General features: G+C 30.5%; 2 protein-coding genes across 2 annotated transcripts; both read right to left on the reverse strand.

The window, feature by feature from the left end:
* Window positions 1–3524: 3524 nt before the first annotated feature.
* On the reverse strand, window positions 3525–5739 carry LOC125862850 (gibberellin 20 oxidase 1-D-like). The gene is made up of 3 exons (XM_049542978.1): window positions 5170–5739; window positions 4587–4908; window positions 3525–4025 (listed from the first exon to the last, which is right to left on the reverse strand). The coding sequence occupies exons 1-3, from the start codon at window positions 5718–5720 to the stop codon at window positions 3762–3764; spliced, it is 1137 nt and encodes a 378-aa protein (XP_049398935.1). The 5' UTR covers window positions 5721–5739; the 3' UTR covers window positions 3525–3761.
* Window positions 5740–10634: 4895 nt separating this feature from the next.
* Window positions 10635–18286, reverse strand: LOC125862795 (polygalacturonate 4-alpha-galacturonosyltransferase). Its single transcript, XM_049542923.1, has 11 exons — window positions 18044–18286; window positions 17732–17885; window positions 13894–13928; window positions 13751–13810; window positions 13509–13646; window positions 13311–13389; window positions 13182–13228; window positions 12725–13059; window positions 12270–12627; window positions 11376–11963; window positions 10635–11273 (listed from the first exon to the last, which is right to left on the reverse strand). The coding sequence occupies exons 2-11, from the start codon at window positions 17880–17882 to the stop codon at window positions 10998–11000; spliced, it is 2067 nt and encodes a 688-aa protein (XP_049398880.1). The 5' UTR covers window positions 17883–17885; window positions 18044–18286; the 3' UTR covers window positions 10635–10997.
* Between the last annotated feature and the right edge of the window lie 7926 nt (window positions 18287–26212).

Raw genomic sequence — 26212 nt, forward strand, 5'->3', positions numbered from 1 at the left:
GGGGGGGGGAGAGGATCTAGTGTTATGTTTTATTTTATACGACTCGAGAATATTTTAAATTTCAAAGAATAAATAATGTAAAGTCAATTTCACATTTTCAACTTAGATAAAACCGTGTTTTCTTGGGATTTATTGTTAATCATTAATTACTTTAAAGTAAACATCAATATAGTATTTAGTTAATTTATTAATTATATATATATAGAGAGAGAGAGAGAGAGAATCTGAGATAAAGTAACTAAGTTCGATCAAATCGTCAGCATATGAAACAAGAAGCTTCATGTATCTATTTTTCAATCTGTAATTATATTCTGTGTGTCATTATGTTTGTCTTAATTCTAGTCTTTTATGAAAGTTACAAACAAGCATCTTCATCTTTGTTTTATAGCATGTCAAAACTCAAAAACTTCATCAAAATTGGCATTATTAGTTTAAGGTTATGTGCAGTTTTTCTTTGTTTGTTTTTCTGAATTATTGCATATGTCCGACAAAGTTTATTAATATTTTTTAAAAAAAGAAATTCCATATCAATTACATCTGATTAATTAATATTTGTGGGCTAATTGTTTATTCTCTATATACATAAACTAATTTGAATTAACGATTTTGATTTTGACAATTAACATTAGTTTATGATTTATAGTAATAAGTATTTCTTACTTGTCCATTAGTTTTATATTATGACAGTAAATTTAAGGTACTATCACCAACAAAGATTGTGGTATACTAATAATTATATTAACTTTTTTTAATTAGAAATTTCGAGTTTAATTTGATCTCTAAGTATAAATTCATCTTTAATAGGGACGATTAGGAAACTCTTTTTACCTCCTACTCCTAGTACTTTTCAATACAAATTCAACTTGATCAGGCCCAAAATAAATTCTAGACATAGACTGAAAACCAAAAAAGCACTATATATCAGACAAAACATGTGAAGCTATTGAATCAACAAGCATCCTATATAGCTAGGCATTCAGCTAAGTATTTTTTATGCATTAATTAGTTTGTAATTTTACTTCCAAACTATTAGCAAATTCCATTCAAGTGTGACAATAATAACTAAAGTAGGAAGATTATAAATATGCATTTCTTTTGGAAACTACCCTACTACATTAAATACTTGCATCATGTTAATTAATTGGAGTTGGAGGCAACACTTTATTGTGTTTGTACTTGTAGCACCACTTATATGATTCAAACGAAATTTCTTATCAAGTTTGGTCTCAATTGTCAATACTCAATACAGATAAAATGGGATTCTGAGGCTACTAAAAGAAAACAAAAAAAAATAGTTTCGATGTATGTTTTTATCAGAAATCTATTGATAAATTTTTTTGATGTATATATGTTTTTATCAGAAATCTATCAAAAATTCAAAATTTTCATGTTACGGACTAGCAATTTTTTGATAAGATCAAAATCGAAAATTTGTCGCATTTTTTTGTTGTTGTAGTAATACATTTTCCAAAAGAGAGAAGGTATATATCCTTTCAGAGTGTAAAAGGCCATTGAGATCACAAAAAATCACTATAAAAGGTGGATAAAGAAGTACGTAATTAGACATAAAAGAAGACATATTTGGTCTACATCAAAAAGAGGAATATATATGCTGATCATGATTATGTTATATCAAGGTAAAAAATAGTATATCGAATCATTATATTATATTATCAAGGTATAAAAATCTAAATAATGGAAGATGCATTTTATCTCAAGGATAACTTCCCATGCAATGTTTCTTTTTAATAGTATAATATAATCACTTGATATTTTTGAAGTACTTGTCGTGTTTAATTTCTAACATAATTGAACCAAATTCATTATAATACAAATGATTGCTTTATTTGTCATAAACTTGCAAGATTATTATTGGCTATAGATGGACACTCCCTTCGTGCCATTTATGGTAGGGCAAAACCTCAGCGATGATACTGAATCCATAAGGAGGATCGAAGGGTGGGTATAATAAAAGGACTGACAAACTTCTAAACAATTAAGCTTATAAAAAAAGAGATGCTAGATCATAATATAACTTAAGCAAAGAACTTTACTAGGCATAAACAAGTTCACATGAATACACAGATTTTTAACTTAATGATGACACGACTGATCAAAAGACATATTCATGAAGCATATTTGACTAAAAGCAAACAATACGTGTCATTATTGACAACCAAACACTTGAAAGAATTAAGCATATATATCATGTATAGTTTATATAGATGGTATTGGTCAATTGGAGAATATTGTGTCACATGAAGCAAAGTAAATGGCCCTCTTGCAAAACTTTATGTTATTTTTATGTAGTCAAATTCAGATGATGGAATTGAATTGGAACCTTTTCATCTTCCTAATATCTGATTTTCTATCTCGAAATTTCTTGTCGATATACAACTTTATTTCTATAATTAAAAAAAAAAAAAAGATATATACTAGCTGCACTCTTCAAGATGCTTTCACCACAAACTTTAGCTTTTTTAACATATAAATTAAAGTTAGTCATTTCACTTCAAGTTATTTCATTAGGGTTAGACAGTTGGAATATTGAAGTTCCCACTACTTGATTGCAAAATAAAAAGCACAACTATCTAACTAGTCTCATACTTTGTCATTTCGAATATAAAATACAAATGCATGTACTTACAAAAAAGATAAGATTTATAATTTATGTACTCCTTTTATCATATCCCTAATAGCAAATTGATTACACCTACAATTTAAATGACACGGAAAGTTTCCTAATTCAAAAATATTGAGTAGGAGCTAATTAAAGTCATCGTTGGATGTGGTACGATGGTCGATGGCAAAATAAGTACATTATGAGAGTTAGAGAAATGTTACACTTTAGACATAAAGTGTCCATGAACAAATAGAAAGTGAAGAATGGTCCCCTAAAGGCATTTGGCTTTTCAATATTTCTAGGACATTAAAAAAAAAAACTCTAATATGTGTTTGACCATGAAAGTAATTTTATTTTAACTTGTCATAAAAAAGTGACTCTCCAATAATTAGCAAACATACTTGTCTATGATGTATATAGACTCCACATGATCATTCAATAATCCTGGGCCAGAGGCGAATCTACTGTAGCAGGTACGAATGATAAAAAAACTCCTAATTTTTTTCGAAATCCTATAATTATATTTAAAATTTTATTAAAGATATAAGTATTTATTGATGGGAACCCACAAACTAAATTGTTGGTTGATTTTGTGGCAATGAAGGACCAATCGAAGTTACTTTATGCTGCCCACTATGGGTTTGAATCTCTATAGGAACATTTTTTAACTCAATTGCTCTACTTCTTTACCTTACTTTTTTTCCATCAGTTTTGTCCGATTATTATTGCATATTAATTTTTTTTTATAAGAAATTCATAAATTTAAAATTCTGAATTCGTATATGATCATTCCTCGCTTATTATATCATAAAAAGAAGTTGAATGTTTTGACACCACATATGGTAATACTCAACCAAAGGGACAAAGGAAAAGATGAAAAGCCACACACACATATATAATAATAGGAATAATTTTTATTTCATAAAATTGGGGGTAGGGGTTGGGGATTACAATGTGGAGAATCAAACTGTGACCAACAAGGTGAAAATTCAAGTAGCTAGCCAACTGAGCTACTAAGATTATATTCCCTTGTTCTCTTCTTGTAGGTAAATTAAAGTTCAAACCTTAGCATGGTACAAATAGAAATAAAAGGACATAATATATTATTATTATTATTATTATTATTATTATTATGTGTTTAGGAGGTTTTGTGTAGAAGCCAATGCACAAAGGCATCAAGAGTATTTCTGTCAGCTCTATAATGTTTTTGAGTGAATTCAAGAAAAAGTGGCCATGTGAAATCAGGGAACTTCCTTGGTAGATTCTTAGTAATCAACTCTTTTGGTGGGCTTACTATCTTGTCCTGTTTTGGACATAGGAAAAATGCCAATGACTTCCTTGTTCTTCTACAGTTTACAATTGCTCTGTGCAAGCAACTCTTGTATGTCCCATTTGACATTACCTGATAATAATTTCACAATACAAAATTAGCCACGTTGTTACATCACAATAATTAATACATGATCTACATAGATGAATAATCTTTAATGTAAACCATGAATTTGTCTTTCATGTTGTTCTTTTGGGACCATATGTACTTTCATGCTTGTTTTGTCAATGTTTATTGAGTTACATGTATTTTGTGATGTTGTGTGGTTGTGAAAGCTATAATATATATGATCCTTCCTATCCCTTTTATTTATGAATTGAACTTGATCTTAACATGGCATAGAGATAAGTTTTATACTATCAGGTCACCTAAAAATAATTTTATGCAACTATTCATGATAATTACTATAGGACATATTACCTACCATAAGTACTATTAGTGACCTAGTCAGAAATTTCATCAAGAGGAATCATATAAAGAAAAAACAATTTTGACTTTATATTTTAAATGTAAGTTTTCTGACGAAGAGAATTTTGATGAACCCTCTTTGTGTGCTCCTAGCTCCACCCCCTACCACACAATATGTTAAAACATGTACAAAAGTGAAATCCTTTACTTGATTTTTGTACTTACCATGAATGTATCACCAATGTTGACCACAAAAGCATTAGTATTAGTAGGAATAGAGTGCCATTTTTCATCCACAAAGACTTCAAGACCACCAACATCATCTTGATGAAGGATGGTCAATGAAGTAGGATCACAATGAGGTCCTGTCCCTAGAGTCAAATCAGGCTTTTGACAAATTGGGTAATAATTCAATCTCATTATTGAATCATTCTCTTCAAAAAACTCTCTGAAATATGATCTTCCCACTCCAATACTCTCACCTAGTAGCTCCGCCACACTAAGGGAAAGCTTGCTCATTTCTTCACAGTATTTTTGGTACACATCCCTACAAGTAAGTAACAAACATGTACTAGCTGTAAGAAAAGTTGAATTAAGGAAGTGACATGTTGGTAACTTTAACCCAACATAAAAATGTCTCGCATAATTTGTGTCAGTTACGTTATGTATGACACAATAGTAGTGATTTAAATTTTAAAAAAATATGTTTGTAACAATTATGTTCATTTATAAAGTAGGAACTTATAGAATAATAATTCATATCAAATAATAAAACTATTTTGGTTAATATTAGACCAAATTATCTTACCCAAAATGAGTGTACTCTTGTCCCATGACATTCAAGATGTAATTTTGGACTATATGATGTGAATAGGGGAACTCAGCAGAATATCTAAAAGAAAGTGTTTCTTTCCAAGGAAGATTGCGAGAGAACCTATTAGTAAAGCTACTAGCATAACCACAATAATCACCAACTTTTCTCTTTGCTTTTTCCTTTTCAACAAGGGGCTTCCCAAAGAAGAAATCCATATTCTTGTGAGCTTCATTGATGAGCTTCATATCGATGCCATGGTTAACGACAAGGAAGAATCCATGCTTTCGACATGCCTCATTGACAAGGCGAGTGGCATTGGAGACCGCGAGGGGGTCACCGGAGAGATAGCCATTCAAGTCTATTGGAGGAACATGTAATAGTGGTGGTGGCTGAGGGCATGGCTTTTCATCATCTGGCCATATGAATTGTTGAGGAATGTTTGCATTGTTTTTAAGGAAATCAAACACAAGAGATGTTTCTTCATCAACTTGTGTTTTATCATGCATTGTTGTTGTTGTTGTTATTGGATATGATGAAGAAATCATTGGAAGAGTCTTTGTTAAAATGAACTTTTTTTTAAGTAGTAGATCATGTTGTAACAACTATATTTATATAGAGATGTGGGGATTCTAACCGTTGGTTTTGAGGGCTCAGAGGAATCCTGGTATCTTACTAATTTATGTATCATGTTTATTGAATTCACATTAAATAAATAAAGTACAATGAATACATCAAAATTAATGTATTTTACTAAAATATGTATCATATTTATTGAATTCATATAAAATAAATAAATTCATTATACATAAAGTACAATCTATGTGTATGTGTATGATTCATTGTAATATAATTTTTTTGGTTAAATGATTCATGGTAAAATAAATTCAAATTCAATAATTCAATGTAAAAATAAATTCATTATACATAATGTTCATTGAATTTATAACTCTCTAGGATGTAAATGAATGGTGTCAGATTGAATTTGAGGGTTCAAAATAGATATGCGTTAGTAAATGAGTGGGTCGTTAATTCTTTAAAGATTTCTTAGCTTCCACTTATCATGGATTTTGAAGTGGAAACTTGAGTTTTTAAAGTTGTGATTGTTGGAACTGAAAGTTGTGTTTGTATGTATGCAATATTATACTTGGAAAAAAATGAACTTTTGTGAGCGAGGGTGAAATTTCTCCCAGTTGGAATTGAAAATAATTTGAAGATAAATTTTCAAAACTTGATTCAAAATATATGTTCAAACAAATATTTAAGGATAAATTCTCAAATTCTGGTTCGACATTTATGATCAAATGCTAGCTTAGTCTGAAATGGGTTACAATAAGTCATAGTCCAACTGGCCAAGCTATTTAGCCTAAGTTAGCTCAACTTTACTTCAAACTAGACAAGTTAAAATGGATTGAGCTTTTGAGATGAATTCATTCAAACTTAAACAAATTAGAGATTATGTTTTCATCGATTAAGTTTATTACCAATAATATTTATTAGGTAAAGATTCACGTTATAAGGTCAACCTTAATGGTATATCTAAAGATATGGTAATAAGTAAAATTAGTAATGTGTAAAAATATTTAAAAGGAAGGCACATAGTCTTCTGCAACACGTTAAATTGTACAAAAAAACTATTGACGTTCATGTTAGTAGATACAAGCATTAATACAACTACAAAATAAATCCAATCTTGTCCATAATGTGGTAAGGAGAAACATATTTCCAGAAGATGTTTTTTTTTTCATTTTTGGTTAAACAAAAATTTTGGAAAATATTTTCTCTAGGAAAATAATTTTTAAAAAAAATGAGAAAAATGATTTTTTTAAATAGAAGTAGAAAAAATAAATTTTATAAACAAAGTAACGTTCTATGTTTATTATATTTTCTCATCCACCCAACGTCCCCAAACTCCTTGACTATCCCACCCTCCACCTTCGAATCCCCACACCCTACCCTCTCCTATATCTATATCTGTTGCTAGATTACATATATATACTCTTAAGATGATATATTTTACTTTTTTATCTAAAAATTTAAATAAGAAATCAACTTAATTTTTGAAAAAAACATTTTTCATAAAAAATATTCTATGTCGTTACCAAGCACACAAGTGATAGGTAAAAAAAGACAAGTGAGTTTCATTGGAGAAATCGGCAAAGTGAAAAGTTGAATCTAAAAGCAAGTAATATTGGTATTGCCACTGTTGCGTCGTTCTCACTTACTTGAATATTCTTCACTTGTCCATTTTCTTCACTTTTTAAGATACCCATCTAATCCCTTTTTGCCCCTATCTAATCCATTCAGTTAATATCTCAAAGGATCACTTAATTATAAAAAAAATAATTAGCTGCAATAAATATAGACATTAATAAAGAGCTGCTTAAGTATTTATCGGCGGCACTAGTTAAGTGTCATTAGAACCAATGTCGCTAAAGACTTTAGGGACATATACAAAGAGTGTTAATTGCTGCTAAAAATACATATTTAGCGGCAATTAAGCTATTATTGTTAATTAATTATCGCTAATGATATTTTTTTATGTAGTGTTTAGATAGTAAAGTCATTAAATTTTATTTTTGTATTAATAAAATCATTCAACTTAAAAAATTTATCTTTTAAAGTCGTTCAATCAAATTTATCATTAAAAAATCTCTGCAAAATATTATTGTTTTTATGTCATATAAACCTGAATTCCACAAATTAAAAAAAAAAAAAAAAAAGTCTATCACCCATCCTATCCAGCCCACAAATTAAAATAATGGATTTAGCTAGATTAGCAAGTAAATATTTTCCGTGATCATTTTAGCTAGATAACTGCTATTTTTAGCTCTTTTCTATGATAATTGTAGTTAAATAATACAAACTTATTTTAGAAACACTATTAAAAATGAGTATTTCAAATTTATTATGTCCTCCCCATACCCTCAAAATCTCCACCTCCAACCTCTTGATCCCCCCCCCCCCCCCCCCCCCCCCCCCCCCCCCCCCCCCCCCCCCCCCCCCCCCCCCCAAACCCCCACTTTCGAGAAAACATTTTTCACAAAAATTATTTTGTTTCGAACAATATCTAAACATCTAGTTCAAAACCTCAAGGGGTTAGGTAAAATTATGTATGAGACAGTAATGAATTTTACAGTAAATTTGAGAAAAGTAAGTTGCAACTTGCAACACAACAAAATATGGGGAGAGTGGAGAGAAAAGGTATTCAAGATACTCAGGGCGGCTCAACGTAATTGGAGGCCTAAAACGAAATTTTAATTTAAGGCCTAAATATAAACAAACTTCGTATACGTATTTATTCAAATTTTAATTTTCTTACACTATTTAGATGAAAATTATTAGTATTCAATATTGTAGTTTTAGGTAAGATTTTATCAACTCAACATTGAAAAACATCATTTCAGTGAAATAATTATTATATGAATTGTTAACATAATTCTATAAGTAATAAGTTGACAAATATTAAATAAAGATAAGAGTTAAAGCCATATAATCTCAATAAGTTATGACTTGGTATACCTCATTTATGCTTGTTGTAATGCTTGAAACTACAATTTAAAAACAAATTAAAAAAATTGTAATTCACTTTGATCAACACTTTTTACTAATAATTCTTATTTTTTTTAAAAGTACAAAAGATGTTAAAGAGGGTAAAATAATATATTTTTAAATATTATACTTTTTATCATAAATAATCCATTTTTTCTATAAATTTTTTAACACATAATTTATTCTTGATAAAAATTTGAGCCCTCCAAAATTTGGGGGCCCAAGGCATAAGCCTTATTTTACAAAGCATAGAGCGGCCCCTGTTAGATACTAGGGAATAATTAGTGTATATTAGTTACACACATAATGAGTGTTTAGGAAGATATTTTTAACAATAAAATCGTCTTAATAATGATGTAAGTAGATCGCGATAATCATATCCAAAATTTTGGAAAAAAACAAAATACTGTACTAAGCCACTTATCAGTGTCCTCTAGCTATATGCTATTAGGTCCCAAAAAAACAATAATTCAATGTTATTATTGTAGATTCGATTTTTCTCCCCCGTAAAGTTCACATCATTGTAAAGTTATTGTCCAATCTGTGCTATGAACTAGGTATTGAGCATGTTATATCTAGCATATAATGCTGCTAACAAATTTTGTCGACACAATCATAATGATTATGTATATTATAATGCTTTTTATGATTGAAAAATCTTCCGTGGACATACAATATGTCAAATATTAATCTATCAATCAGTAGAGCCATCAATATGGGCTATGGGCTATGGGCTAGGCTCGTTGGGTCGGTCTGGCCTAACTCGTGATTTGATAGGGTTGGACTACGATTTTTCAAGCCCATTTAAGAAAATAGCTTTTTAGCCCGGCCTGAATAAGCCTGTCGATTTGTGGGGTTTGACAAATATGGATAGGGCCAGCCCGTTGGCCAAATAAAAATTAATTAAAAAATAAAAATAAAATAGAGTATTAAAAATAACAATAGTCTAAACTCAATATCTGTTTAAAGTTTGAAATATTACAATTTAAATACAAATTATGTTTATAAAATATGTACTACATAAAATAAAACTCCCTAAAATTTCTAGAGAATCACTACATAGGTCATGGCCTATGGAATATTTTCATAGTTTTTGTATTTTATTATGATCATTGAAAAACAATTAGGTTAATATTTCTATTTAGCTATTTATGTTTTTTACTTGAAATCAAACTTAATAAATATTATAAAGATAATTTTATTTGTGTATTTGATTAACAAATAGTAACACTAACACCATGTAATATTGTGTTGTCGGTATTTATGCTAATATTTTTAAATTAAAATTTAATTTAAAAAATTAAAAAATATATATTTTTAAGAAAAGAGGGCTGACCCGGAAAAGTCCGTAGCCCACGTATTTATGGGCTGGGCTGACCATTTTCTGGACCACAAAAAAAATGACCCATCAAATTTTAAAGCCTGTATGGATTGACCCGGATGGGGTGGGCTAGCTCATATTGACAGCTCTATCAATCAGGTTCATTCAGTCATACATGCACATGCTTATATAGAGTTAAATTTATATACATCGACAATGTAAATTTATTTTATACTATCAAATTATTGAAAAGAGTTTTGTAGGTAACTTTTCATCTGATTCTAAAGGACATTATTATTTTGAAACTCATTTGCATGTAGAGCACAACCTTAAAAGTTTACAGTAACTTGAGATGAAGGATGGAGCAGTAAATTTATATGAGTGGCTTGTACTAAATCAACAGAAAGAGAGCAACAGCCCATGTTACCTCACATATGCAACTTTTCTGAACTATAGAAGATGCATGTGACATATTATGCAAATACGTACTATATCACATAATAAATATATGGTCACCTTGCCATATTCTATTTGCACTTTGGATTCGACTAATTTTGTCATGCGTTTTGTACGTTCACCACACAAGATATAGTCGTTATTTGTATAAAATTTAGATTTAATTGTAGAATATAAGTCAGTTGATGTTCAAAGAATACACAAAGAGTAAATAAAATTACAAACTCTTTGTTTACCTAACTGAGCATTAGCTCCAAGCAGAGTGGGAATTGATTACAACTTACAAGAGACAGCGGAAATTGTAAAATGAACTATATATTTGATTCTCAGGGAGGGGAAGAATAAAGAATTAGGTGACATTTGCGCCAAGGAGACGAGACAAATGTGCTGTAGAAGAGCTCTTGCTCATCGGTCACAATCAAATTATAGATATGTGTGACCAGTTTGTTACAGAGAAGGTGAGGCGAGAGTAGATCAACTCATGTACTGCTTGCTTTCATTCACTTAGTTTACAGCTGCGCATGTATGGATGGTCAAATTTTATATATTTGGTCCAGTATGGCCTGTACTTTGTCATTGCCAACTCCAACCACGGTTTCATGTTACCATTGTAATGTACCACAGCTGCATTCTCAATATCTGACCGATCAATGCTTGGATTGTATCCCAAACCAAGCACATGCCACGACTTGTCTAGTGGATGTGTGAGCCCGTAAAATGTGATCAGCCCTGGAGGTAGAGTACCCAGTTTCCATAGGACCCTGTCTTCATTCTAATGCAAAAAGGTAGAAGAGAACCAAAATCCAACTAAGTAAGAATTCAAATATCAAGAACAATTATATAAGACAGATGGAAAGGTAACAAGAATTCTTACCATGTTTTGCCACTTGTGATAAATGCCCGTTATATCTTGCTTCTTCCACTCCTTAAGATCAAACATGTTCATGCCATATGCCCACCCACAGGCATTTGGATCAAAGTTTCTCGCAATATGAGGATTTGAGAAGTTTAGGTACTTGTCAAAACGATGAAAACTCTGACCACAGGTCTCAACTGCACCATTCACTTTCCCATGAAGGTCAACTGACCACAATCCTGTTAAGTCTTTCTGAACAACAATGTCATCATCAAGAAAAAGGATTTTATTCAATTTTGGATAAACCTGAGGGAGATAAAACCTTAGGTGATTGAGCATTGAAAGATATTTGGGGTTCCGGTACTTCAAGTTAGAAGAACCAGCAGATAGGGTGTTGGGATGAGAAGCCTTGAAATAGTATTCTTTCATAGCAGCAGATTCTAGCTGCCGCAGAACAGGACAATATGAAGAATTAAGCCACTTGAATTCATCAACATTTTCAACATGGATTGTAGCTTTTCCAGGAGGGTTCAACAAAAACCACATGTTCATAGCTCCAAAGTTCAATTTATCACTGACTAGATGAAATACATGTTTCTCTGGTTCCTGCAAAAATATCAACACACATCTTCAAATACCCACTAGAAACATAGTGCTAATTTCATTAAAGCCAATAATATAGGTGATGAAATACAGAAACATGCAAGGCAGTGAAATATATTCAAGGGTACCCCAACTATAGCATGTTTTTTTCACGTTTAGTGTTTGTTATCATGAATATGATGGGAGTGGTAGTGCACCAACGAGTAACAAGCCAGAAAGTAACATAGAGTTTCTCTCAGACACAACACAATCTTTAAAGCTTAAAGGCAAATGTGGATGATGGTCTCCGAAATATCAAACAGAACTCACCTTAGCATTCACGATAGTTGAGTTGACAACGACTGAAGCAGCCAAAACATTATCAGAAAATAGGGCATAATGGAAGAGAGCAGGATTTTCCAGATTCTCACTTCTTGGGAACTTTCTTTTTTCAGGAGGAAGGAGGTAATAATCAATAGTCAAACGCATGGACAAGCAGTGAATCCCATTCGGTATAGTCTTTGCAGCTAATTGGCTCAAAAAAGTGCTCTGCCTCTTCAAACCTCTGACTTGCTCATCCGCAGATTGCAGCATTGCTCTCAGTTTTGTTGTCACAAGCTTGCAATCATAGAGCTGCTCTCTAGCTTTAGATAGCACTTGGCCCATAGCTTTCATTTTCTCATGTGCACTATTGAACAAGTGAACATGAATGTGTTACTCTCCACTATATGATGCAGAGAGAAAAGCAAGTTGATCAAGCAAGCAAAAAGGTCAAGAAAAACCACCTGCGTGTTAGATCAGCATCCGAGCCTGCATCACCTAATGCACGCTGACTTTCTTTAAGCCGAGCCTGTAAGTCACGGGTCAAATCCAGTTTTTTTTTCATTGTTGCAATGCTTATGTACACCCTTGCCATAATCATTTGATCTCGCATCAAGCGCACTGTTGAATCAGTGTTATCATTATCAGTTTCTTTCCGCCATACACTGTACTTCCCCAGCACAGAAGAGTCAACTGACTTAGAACGTTCAATGGCAGCATTTTCAAGCTTCACAGTCACATCATCATCTCGTTTCACTAAATCAGCAGCACGCTTTTCACGTCTTCTCTCTCGCAATTGCTGCAGCACAGGTTGAAAAATAGTTATAACACAGTTATTCATAGACACAAGGCAAGCCTCCAAATGTTAATAGAAATAAATAAAGTCAATGTGAGTCTAGCTCGGCCAATAATCACACATACCCTTCTGGCTGACTTGGCAGTTGAATCCACAAACTGCGAATGATCCCCTGAAAAATAAGGTAGTCTTTGATTATTAATATGTGCATGAGGCACTAAATTTATCATCAAGATCTGTAAGTAGCTATTTACCATCAACAGGACCATCACGTTTGCCTCTAGTGATTTCTGGTTTGGAATCTGCAGCAGCTACCTGATTTGGCTTATTTACCTGTGATGCATCAAAAGAGATAACAAAATCAGTATCTTGCTAGTCATGTAATTTTTCAGGACACAGTTTTAGTAACAAAAATCCAAGCGTAGCCGGACTTTCATCACAGAGTTCCAGACCTTTGCATCAGCTGCACTTTTCTTGGCTACAATTTCTTGCCCAACAAATTTCCATGAGGCAGACAAATTGTTCTTTCTAAGAGAATCAAGACTGAGAGGTCCTAAATCATCTGTACTGGCTTTGATGATGTCAATCACCTGAAAAGTATGCATGATTACTTAAGAGTAAGAAATTATCCTCATTGTAGACCAAAAGGAGAATGCTAAACTTAATAACAAAATTCAAAAAATTGAAAACTTGCCTCTTTTGTCAACAAAGGTTTGATTTGTTGAAGAGCAAGCCCCTCTCTCCAATCTATATCCTGCAGCAGAATGAAAATTTTCCTTATTCAACTACATTCAGCATCCTGGAATTCTAATCGATGCAATATATAGCAAAGCCTACCTGTTTACTTGAAGTGGTTGAAAAATCACTATGATCTGCAGAAGAAGAACAAGTTGAGTTATAACAACTTAGAATAATATGTGAGGCAACTGTAGTAGTTGTAACAATTACATCATGAGTATTTCATCCCACAAGTACAATAATAAACACCCATTTAGAAGTGAGAAGGGCCACTCATGCAGTTGTTACCTTACATTTCTCACTCATAAGATGCCAATCAACGACAATCAAACTAGTGTTGGTTACCCCAAGCCCTCCACCAACAAGAATAACCCTCTGCCCTTCCAGCATAATATTGTAAGTGACCTACTTTCTCTTCAAGGAGTACAATGAAGTAGTTTTTAAATCTTTACTACACTGAGATATCATTTGTAGTTAGCAATATCTGAGATTCAGTTTCTCAATCTCATAACGTTACTTTAAAATATACTCCCTCCGTTTCATTTTACTTGGCATGTATACCAAAAATAGATGTTCCATTTTGCTATTCCGTTTTAGCAAATCAAGAGAATTCTATTAGTTTTTTTCCTTACTACCCTGGTATTGAATAACTACATAAAGTAGTAGTAGTCAAATATAGAGTCCCAAAGCATCATTAATAAGGCTATTTTAGTAAAATACACCTCCAATAAAAGTTTTCTTAAGGGGTGTGTCAGGTCAATATGGGCCAAGTAATATGAAACGGAGGGAGTAAAAAATATTCAGACATGATTTTAGAGTATGTTAAGAGTCAACCATCTAACTGACTTAGCAGATCTTGTGAAATAGATAGACAAGAAAGTTGACCAGTTAAACTACAATAGTATAGAGCTATAGAGCTTTCCAGTTAAACTACAATAGTATGAGCTGTAGAACTAAAGGGCCAACCATTCCAATTTTTTATCACTTTCAAACTTCTATTCCAGTATTATATGGCATAGAGCTAAGAATAAGAATATCTGACCTCCAACACCTTAGAATGCCAGTGAATGGAGAAAGCATAAAATGACTATGATGAGAAGCAGAAGAAAGAATAAAGTGGGTTTTCAAAAGGACTTCACAATGTTCTTCATCAACAAGGAAATTCGTGATGGAGCAAGATGGATGCACATCTTGATAAGGGAGGATATACAAGGAATACAAGACTCTGAGATGAGTCTCCAAATTCCAAAAATGTGGTATCAGTCTCACCTTAATGAATCACCGGTCCTAGCAGAGCAGAATCACTAAGAACCTTTTTGTTTTCTAGACCAAATCTATCTAGCCAACCACCCTGTATGAACGCAGGATGCTCTCGCAAACCTCTACTAGTATATTAATATCCAAAAGTAAAATACACAGAGGAGAGAAATATAGAACAGTACTTTCTTAAAGAAATGATATAACCTAATAGAGGCACGTCTTTTCCATTCATTTTACTCTGTTCCGTTGTTGTTTTGCTATGGGTGTACGTCTAAGTTCTAATTCATTGCAAGAGGATAAAGAGGTTTTGATTTAGAACATGTATGATACCTCAAGCAATCAATGAAAATTATTTTTGAGGAGTATTGAGTCCACCCAGCTCATTATCACTTATGAAACATAGTACTCTTTCTATCACAAACTATTTGTCCTTTTTATCTTGGGTTGTCGCGAAGGTGAATCCAATTCGCTAAAAGGGAAGTGTTTATGCAACAATCTCCAGCAATTCTTTGAAAATAAACCATCAAAAGAGTAGCAAACAAATATCATCTCCATTCCAAGTAGGACACTTAAATTAGATGAAGTGTTGCAACTTCGGAAGCAAGTACCACCCAGCCTGACTGAAGATGATGACGATGACAATGATGAGGAGGCAAGGACAACAATGAGTAGAACGAGATTGATGACAACAAAAGAAGAGGGGAGGGGGATGGAGATGATGATGATGATGACAAAATGATGGTTCTAAAAGCTCATTCCAGAAACTGACAACTACATAGAAAGTATGGCCTAGAAGGCTAGAACCATCTAGGAAAGAGCAGTGGTTGGTTTAAGAGACAATCATGAGAGACAGAAGTGTGAAAGTACGTGTATGAGAGAGAGAATACAAACTGAAAATTAGAGACGCGGTGCTACCAGTTTGCACCTACTTTACAAGAGATTCATTTAGAGCAAAAACACCGGCAAGACATACCCAGAAGCCAAGCTAAAACTAAGAATTGGGAAAAGAAAGAAAAAAAAAGGAAGAGAAGATCACCACTACATCTATCATAAACGATCAACACCTTTTGGGGAACTTTAGCCAGCAATTTAATATTACTCCCTCCATTGTCAAGTACCAATGTACATGACATTGTCCATGTTGATACATACCAACACATTTAACAATATTCCACTAGCAGTAGCACTCTAAACAACTTCCACACCTTCCAAAATATTTAAATTCATTAAACTATTCAAATTATAAACTTCGATGTGATTTCTTTTCTATCAAAATAACCTTTTAACTACAAAAACTTCAATATTTACTTCCATTTACTAAACTAATATATAAGTCAAATGAACATCTTAGACTTTGTGTCCAATCAAAAACCCTCATATAAGGGGATGGAAGGAGAGTACTAAAAAGCTAAAAAAAGGTAACACATCACAAGAGTTTTAGTCCCTCAGAGTCTCCGACTAATACCAATACACTAAAAGGTCAACTCCTATGAATCTAAAATCAAATTGATAACACAAAAGCATGCAGCGTGCAGTTTCTGCAGGTGGATCTAAAACAAAATTGGAAACCTGAAATCAGAATCCAAATTCATGATCACAAGACATCATCATAATTCTCTGCCTAATGCAGAGCAAGTGAAAAGATTTCAACTAAAATAAACAAATGTACTGTTCCTTTTCTTAACCTCAACAGGAACACATTGGTATTAATACAACAAATACATATCAACAGAAAAATCCTATATCCATTAACACAGAGAGTATAAAAGCCAAATCCCACCACCCCTCAACAGAAGAGAGTGGTACTAGTACTCCCTAACTCCATTTAAGAAGTCCATAGATCACAGGAGCATCAGAATTAGGCAAATCAAATTCCACTACTGAATCTATCAACTCTCAATAAAAATGGGCTTAACTAACCAAAATTTATCACACTTGAACACTTCAAGAATTGCAAACCCTTCAGATTTCCCAAATCATCATGCTTCATAATTGGCTGATATCCAGGAATGGTTGATAAAAATGGAGCACCAAGGCACTTTAGCACAGGTATATGATTCTTTTGCCGTATACCACAAGTATACTTTTTGACCGGAAGTGCACAAATCAAAGAGTGAGTTTGTCACTATGAAGAAAATAACCTTGTGTCCCATTTACGTTAAATAGTCTCCAACTAGAAGCAACAAAACTTAGTTAATCCTACCAACATCAAAATAGATGGACTCAATGAGAAGAGTTCAGTAAACTTTTTAGCCTAAAACAAAATGTAGCTTCATGCATTTAACAAAGAACACATTTTTAAAGAGACAGGGATTGTAATATAAAGCAAGCACTAAGGAAGTATTGTTGTATTTACAAATGAGCAAAAAAAAAAAAAAAAAAACAGAAGAGTCTCTTTCCAATCCTAGAGGCTAAAGTATTGATTCTGCTTCATTTACTAGTTCCTATTTCCACCAAAAAGAAAGCAAAAGTATGCAATTAAACTTAGGACTGAGACATGGTTGAAAACATAAAAGAAACTAATCAAGGAATTGTTTGTTGTAATACATCACTCTCAATTTGTACTAACTAAGTTGAAACACACACAATTTTCACTAGTCAGATAAACGCGAAAAAGGGAGATAATCAAACCCGAGAAATACAAATACTATGTCTTAATGAGAGTATATAAACTAACCAACTGAAGTAGAGGTGTAAAGGCCACGTCCAACAAAGAAAATCAAAGGAGCAAGGAATGAACAGAAGATAAGAATCACAATTGGGAAGCTAGATCCAGCACTTTTGTTCCTTTGGGTGCCTAAACCTGATGAACCCCTCTTCAATGCCATGTCCTGTTTCCAAAAACAAGAGTCAATAAACCAACACAAGTACAAATCAACAGAAATTGCACCCATAAAAGAACCCCCAAAGGAAACAAGAATGACCCATCAAAGATTGCACCCATAAAAGAAGAAGTAGAAGTAGAAGTAGAAAGAGGAAGAGAGTTTACATAGGGACTTTCAAGAATTGAAAAAGATTGGATTTTTAGGTCTATGAATGATTCTTGAAATCACAATGTGATTAAAGAATCATGGTCTCTGATAAATGAAAGGGAAAAATGGGTATCTGAAAGAGAGAATATATGAAGAAGATGAAGAAGAAGAAAGAGATCTGAGAAAATTGGAGTTTGAGAAGAAAAAATATTGAAGGATTCTTTTTTTCTTTTTTCTTTCTCTTCTGTTTTCTCTCTCTTTCAATTTCTGATTATTATTATTTTCTTTTTGCTGTTTTTTTTTTTTAAGAAAGTGGAAAGTAGAGGCTACGGCGTCGTTTTTACGCCGACACGGACCACACTTTACAACTTGTAATTATTTATGGTTAGGATTAGGAAAGTCATGGACCTATGATGTAACCTAGATATGTAAAAATTAGTATTTTAATTATTTGATTTGATATATTAATAATGAGAGAAAATTGTAGAAATAGCAAACATAATAGATATAATAAGGCTTTATAACTATAGTTTTGTTTGCTATGCAGGCTGCGGGTTTATATTTCACTTACGAATATACAAATACGGTAAGGTTATATACAAATTTTGTATTTATACATTTAGGATTTTTCAGAACTCCGTTTATATATTTCACTTGCCAATATACAAACAAGGTAATTTATTATGATTTTTTCATGAATTGTATACAAATAGCTAAGGTAAACATATACAAAATTTTGGATATATAATCAGGAACCGAATTGTACAAATTCTGTATTTATACAAATAAAACAATTTATACAAAATCAGACGAATGACAAAAAATCCACACATTACAATTTTCTTAAACTGTAACTATAATACCTAATATAGGCTAATTGTCTATTATTCTGCATAATTTTTCCTAATAAGAATAATATATATTGCATAATTTTACAAATAAGTTGTTTGTTGGGATAGTTTTAAATATAGTCATATTTTTATTTACATAAAAAAAAAAATATTGAATTTGTGTTTCTCAATGCGATACAAATTATGCAAGATATTAGTCCATAAGTTTTACTTAGTATCTTTTTAGCCTAACTTATAAAAATTACCTAAAATGGTCATTTGGCAATGTTTTTTCCCCAAAAAAATGGCTAAGTAGCCTGTCTTTCGTTCTTCTTCTTCTTTTTCTAAGTCTTCTTTTCTTCTACGGCTTCTTCTTCATCATTGTTGCTTTCTCTTGTTCTTTAAAATTTGATGTGTAAGTCGTTTTGAGTGAATTATATATCAAAAAATTTAAAATATTGAGCGAATTTCATATCTAAAATTTGGAACTGTTTAGAGGTAATTTTGAGTTGGTCGGGATTAAATAATCAATGTATACACCATGTATATAGTCAGTGTATAGTTAAGCTATATTCAATTTTTTGAGTGTATCATAATGTATAGTCATTGTATACTTTCTATGACTTTTAACTATTTTTTATGTAAGTAAAAGTATGATTATGTTTATTGTAAACTAATGATTTTATTGTATATTTTTAAAACTAGCCCTACTGTAAATTGTGTTTTTAATTAAGGAAAAATTACTTAAATACACATTTTATTTTACCATAATCTCTACAATCTCCTACCAATTTTTCAAAAATCCCCTCTCGAATACATCACTCTCCTCTCGTTGATACATCTATATCCCCTCTCGAATACATCTCTCTCCTCTCTGATACATGCCTCCCCTTTCAGATACATCTTTCCCCTATGTATTCAGATATCCTATCCCTCTCTAATACATCCCTCCCCTATGTATCTGGATGTCATAACTCATATCCCTCTATGATGCATCCCTCCCCTCTCAGATACATCCCTTCTCTATGTATCTGGATGTCTAGCGATGTATCCAGAAGTCCAACGATGTATCTGGAAGTCCAAGTGATATATACGGAATTCATAAATTTTGAAGGAATTTTTGTAATTTGAAAAAGAGTAGGAAAATAATGCAATTAACTCTTAACACTATGAAATTTATATAAATTATACCATTAATCCGTCTAAAGTTTGATAAAAATCATCCCAAGACAAATACTTGTCATAATTGGGCCCAATTGTAAAATCAGTTGTGTGCACATCCAACCCATCTTCAATATTTGCATCAAATCAAATGGACGGTCGGAAATCTAGACACTATATCACTTAATTAGAGTACTTAAAATTAAGGAAAAGTTACATATTTAGCCGCTTGTCAAAAATAATTATAATTTTTAGTGATATATATGCCAAAATATACATTAGTTCTGTATTAAAAAAAATGTATATAGCATGTTTATTTATCTAAATAAGGGTGTATTTTTACATAATCAAGAAATCAAATTAAAGGTAATATTTAATTAAGGGCTGTTTTATCAAAATCACTTGTTATTATCTATAAAAACATGTAAAATTCTTAAGGATTGGGCCATTGCCCATGAAAACTTCATGCCATAAAGCTACTATTTGCTGATTAGCAGGCATTTGGTCATAGGATTTGGGAGTCGGATTTCAAAGCAATATTTGGTTATGAAATATGCATAAATTTCAGCTTCACTTTCAAGTCAAGTCATAATTTTAAAATTTTCAAAATGTAGGATTTTGAAATTCCAAAAATATTTAAATGTAAAACTTGACTGATACATTTATATTTTGTAAAAACAAAAAGAGACTCATTATTTTAAAATTTTGCAAAAAAAGACTCATGTTTGACATGAAGAAATTATTCACACCATACCATGTAGAAGGATTATATTAAAGAAAAGCTAGTTACTACTATTGTTGATTTTTTGGACTAGTGAATCTTTATAAAATTATGTTTATTCCAAAGTTTGTAATAACATGTAATTGCAAAAAAATATTTATAAAAAAAAGAAAATCAAGATATGTGATTTATTAATGCGTCTCCTCGCGATATTTTGGTACCTTGTTTTATAGTTGCTCATTTATTAAGATTGTATAAGAGTTAAGGAAAGTTTTGATGTTATGCATAAATTTTGAGGTTTTTACGTTCATGAAAAAAAATACAATATAAGAAGTCTAAATTGCATATCCAAAAGAAATTTCAACTTCAAAAGAACTTAAATATTTTTCAAATCGTGTCCAAACAGACCCTTAATGAACCTTGATGAATTCATAATTATTATTTTTAGAGATAGTTATTATAACTTTCAATGTTAAACCGGTTTATTAGTTCAATAAAGAAAAGAAACACTAGAAATAATAAGGTTCAACATTTACTTTCTTCAGTTCTTTCCTAAGACTATAAAGTATCGAATGATCAATTTGGATTATTATAATGGGCTCTCATCACTTGGATTATTATAATGGAGATTTTTTCTTTTGAATATATACAACAAAGAAAAAAATATTNTAAATAGTTGTAAAAATTTGTTTTGAAAAAAATAAAAAGATAAAATAAATAAATATTTCGTTTCTGAAAAAAAAGGTAAAAAAATGGAAATAAGTGTGTTAATTAAATTTGAATTGATTGAAGATAATTACTAATTAGCATAAATTAAGGAAATTCAAACTAATTAAGAATATTTAGTTTCCTTATTTCACTCTACTTTGTTAAAATTAATTAAAAATTTTGATTTCACCCATTTTCTTCCACATTTCTCTCTCTTCGATTTTTTCCAGAAATCTTGTCACTCTCATCTAATTCATATTCGTTTTTATTCAATAATCTTTATTTTCTGGATGGCTTCTTCTTAATATTAATAAAACATGGTGGTAGATGGGATCCTTCAGGTTAGTGCTCTTTGCGACTTTTTATTTGTATTGTAATACAAACCAAACGTTCAAAAAAATTATGAACAGTGATTCTGGAAAAAAAATATTCAGATTTTGTTTGTGAATAATGGTTTTAATTATAGCGTTTTTGGTATGAATATTCACTTTTGAAATTACATAAAATTTGTTTGAAATTGGTACAGATTTTTGTTTGAACATTCATTTTTTTTTGTATGTTTCTGGTTAAAAAATTACATAAAATTTATTTGAATTTGGTATATTGGTTATACCATGTTGGTACGATTTTAGAATTATATTTGAATGAATTTCGTATACTATTTGTCTAATAAATGACAATTAATAGTTGAAAGTGATATTATTTTGATATTATAGTGGCATGATTCTGCTGTGAAAAAGTGATGACTTATGTCATGAAATAGGTATGAAAAATGTGCATAATAATTATATGAAATTTGTATACTGATTTCAGATTTTTTGTTGTGTATAATAATTTGAATTATGGCGTTTTTTTAAAAATGTATAATGTTATATTTTGGTATGAACATTGAATTTGTTCATTATTTGTCTGAAGCTTTTTTTTTGGGTATATTTTGGTTAAAAAAATAGATAGTTTTTTCTTTGCAATTTGTATAATTATACTACCAAGCATGTATGACAATCGATAATGTTTTAGTACGATTTTTTGGTTTGATTGGATTTTTTTTTTTGGCATTATATTGTAATGAATTTTGAGAATAATAATGTAATGAATTTGGTATACTGTTTATTAAAGAAATGACAATTAATATTTCTAAGTTGGAATTATTTTGGTATTCTAGTGGCATGATCCTGGTATGAATAATTGATAACTTTTGGCATGAAATAGGTAAGAAATGTGTGAATAAGAATTGTATGAAATTTGTATATTGACACAACAATTTATGATGAAACAGAAAAATATGCAATTCAAAAAAGTGTCGGAGCAGAAATTATTGTTGCCTAGTTCAAAAAGAACTGTAGGGAGACCACAACTTGTAAATGGTTTGTTGATGTGAAATTCAAGAGGTCTAAGATTACGTGCAGTACATGTCGTCGGGAGGAACACAATAGGAAGACCGTTCAAATTACCCTTCTGAAAAAAAGACATAATTTATTTTTATTTTGATTTGGTTGTTTTACTGTGGCAAACTCATGTTTTGATTTATTTTGTCTTTTAAGTTAATGAATTATAATTTCAAAATATTTATTATGTGTGCAAGTTAATCATTTGTGTATTCAGTGTTATTCAAATGTATACTAAAAAAATAGGTAATGTTTGTATGCGATTGATATTGACTGGAAAAATGAAGTCAAATCTTAGTATGAAATTGGTATACATTTGGTATCCAATTGACGTCCCAGTGGTAAAATTGAAAAACAACATGTAATTAAGATTTCAACTGAAATAGCCAACGTAAAACTAGTTAATATTGTATCCAATTTGTATAAATTTAGTATTGAATTGATATCCCATTGGAAAATTGAAAAATCAACATGTGGTTGAGATTTCAATCAAATTAGACAACCTAAACAAGTTAATGTTGTATTCAATTGGTATCCAACAGATATCCCACTTGAAAATGAAAAAAATAAAATGTAACTGATATTTCAACCAAATTAGACAATCTAAAACAAGTTAATGTTTTATCCAATTTATATACACTTGGTATCCAACTTGAAATTTTAGAACAAAGACAAAAAATAAAAATGTATAAAATTAGTATCCAACAGGTATAAATCCGGAAAGAATAAATCTGGTTGTAAAACAATGCATATTATATATTGTTGTCAGAAATTGTAGCAAAAGAAATATACATCACCCAAAAATCAAAACATGTAATGAAAAGTCTAAACTGCAATAATTAATACAAGTTCTCTATTTTCCTCTCTCTTCAATTTATATTCCGTATTCAAGTGTGATTTTTTTTAATCATATTTAAGCTAAAACTTAAGAAATCCTTATTAAAGATTTTATGATCTCATATTATCTATCTATATCAACAAATTTCAGAATTAAATATACTTATTTCACCAACAAAACAATATTTTAGATATAGAAAAACACACCAAAAACAAGTTCAAAACTTAAGTAAAACGTTTTTTTTCCTCAAGAAATCAAGTTTTAGATTAATTAAAATAAAAAATGAAATCAAAATTTCAAAATATAGAATTCTTAATTCTAAAAAAATCAGATTAAAAAAAACCATATCAAAATTTAAAATAAAAAAAAGCAAGAAAAGCAAAAAAAAAATAGATTAAAGAGAGAGAAAATTACATGTTAAAATATACGGTGATAAATTTATTTTTTTAAAAAAATTAAAGGCCCCAGTAGTCATTAATAAATAAAAGTTATTTGAATAAGTTAAAAAATCCCTTAAAAGGTGTAATAGATAATTACAAATTGATTCTCTCTCATTAATATTATTTCTCTCACCTATTAATTATATAAAAGGAACTGCAATCAATATAATTAAATAATTGATAACATAAAAATATAAAAAGATTAATCATTTAATAAAGTAAATTTTAATTGATTTTTAAATAAAGTTAAATTTAATTGATATGTTATAACCCGTAATTAAACTGTTATAAGTAAGAATTTTTTAAGAATAGATTTAAAACTCGTAATATTGTCTCTTAAATGTGTATATGGTGTGATTTTTCCTTACTATTATTGTTGATTTTTTGGACTAATGAATCTTTATAAAATTATGTTTATTTCAAAGTTTGTAATAACATGTAATTGCAAAAAATTATTTATAAAAAAAGAAAATCAAGATATGTGATTTATTAATGCGTCTTCTCGCGATATTTTGGTACCTTGTTTTATAAGCTATTATTTGTTCATTTGTCAAGATTGTATAAGAGTTAAGGAAAGTTTTGATGTTTTGCATAAATTTTGAGGTTTTTACGTTCATGAAAAAAAATACAAAATAAGAAGTCTAAATTGCATATCCAAAAGAAATTTCAACTTCAAAAGAACTTAAATATTTTTCAAATCATGTCCAAACAGACCCTTAACGAACCTTGATGAATTCATAATTATTATTTTTAGAGATAGTTATTATAACTTTCAATGTTAAACCGGTTTATTAGTTCAATAAAGAAAAGAAACACTAGAAATAATAAGGTTCAACATTTACTTTCTTCAGTTCTTTCCTAAGACTATAAAGTATCGAATGATCAATTTGGATTATTATAATGGGCTCTCATCACTTGGATTATTATAATGGAGATTTTTTCTTTTGAATATATACAACAAAGAAAAAAATATTATAATGGATGATTTTTTAAAAAATATATACAACAAAGAAAAAAATAGAGATTTTTTTTTTGAATTCTAATATCTTCTCATAATCTAGGATTATTATAATGGACTCTCATCACTTGGATTTAATAATAATAAAGTTACTCCCTTCATTCACTTTTACTTCTTCAGTATTTTAAAATATATTTTTATTTTTATTAACTATTGTGGTAAAATAGTGCACTCAAGAGTGTGACTTAGTGGTTGAGATCTTTGAAGTCAAAGATTCAAAATTCAGACACTGAATAATTCTTGTCGTAGATATATATTACGTGAAATTAGTGTACAAATCAAAAGTGAACAAATAAAAATGAAATATGCAAAGTGAATTTCATTAAATTCACCTGTATTTGATGAGTGGTGGAACAATTGAATTTGGTCCCCATTAGTCATGAGTAGATGAAGAAGATTCAAAGGGATTAAGTATACGAAATGATGCCTTGAAAGCTCAGCTTGTTTATAAATGGAAATATATAGTACATTGAAATGCTACCCACTCCAATCCATTAAAACCTTCTAAAAATGGAAAAATCTAACCACCACCACAGCCTACTAAATTGTTTCCACTATCTACTTCCTTTTTATAATTAATTCATTTAAATGCATAAATCTCACTAAAGTAGACTATTTTCGTTCCGAGAGAACTCAAATTCAAAATCTTTATTCTAATTAAATCTTATATATATTTTTTTACCTCACCATGTATACAAAGATAATTCAATTATATGGTTTGGGTTGTGTTTGTTTATGGACTTTTAATTTGATGAAAAAGATTTCTGAAAGGAGCATGTGATTTATTCATTTATTTTACTTGGAACTCAAGGATTTTATTTATATATTAAGGTTCATTCATATAGTGAGAAACTTGTATATTATATGATACAATTCCAAACAACATTTCTATTGAGAGCGCCTCTTACAAAAAAAGGAGATGTTTCAAACTTTAAAAACATAAGGAGCATGTGATATTATTCGTACTAAAAAGTTGGTTTTCCCCCTGCCACTCAAAGATATATGTTACATACCACAAATTCAAAGGCATATATATGTTATGGAAAAAGATTATGACTAACTATTCATAACTCACACATCATACG

The sequence above is a fragment of the Solanum stenotomum genome, chromosome 1, assembly GCF_019186545.1.
Source record: "Solanum stenotomum isolate F172 chromosome 1, ASM1918654v1, whole genome shotgun sequence".
NCBI classification, from domain to species: Eukaryota; Viridiplantae; Streptophyta; class Magnoliopsida; order Solanales; family Solanaceae; genus Solanum; species Solanum stenotomum.

Bases quoted from the DNA above. Each gene is read 5' to 3' on its own strand.
- LOC125862850 (XM_049542978.1), bottom strand. From the start codon at position 5,720: ATGATTTCTTCATCATATCCAATAACAACAACAACAACAATGCATGAT. The intron at 4,909-5,169 runs GTAAGATAATTT...ACTTACTTGTAG, and splicing joins CAAGAGTACACTCATTTTGG to GGATGTGTACCAAAAATACT. The intron at 4,026-4,586 runs GTAAGTACAAAA...AATTATTATCAG, and splicing joins ACATTGGTGATACATTCATG to GTAATGTCAAATGGGACATA.
- LOC125862795 (XM_049542923.1), bottom strand. From the start codon at position 17,882: ATGGCATTGAAGAGGGGTTCATCAGGTTTAGGCACCCAAAGGAACAAA. The intron at 13,060-13,181 runs GTATGTGTGATT...CCTGTGCTGCAG, and splicing joins CTGCCAAGTCAGCCAGAAGG to CAATTGCGAGAGAGAAGACG. The intron at 11,274-11,375 runs GTAAGAATTCTT...TTTTTGCATTAG, and splicing joins ATCACAAGTGGCAAAACATG to AATGAAGACAGGGTCCTATG.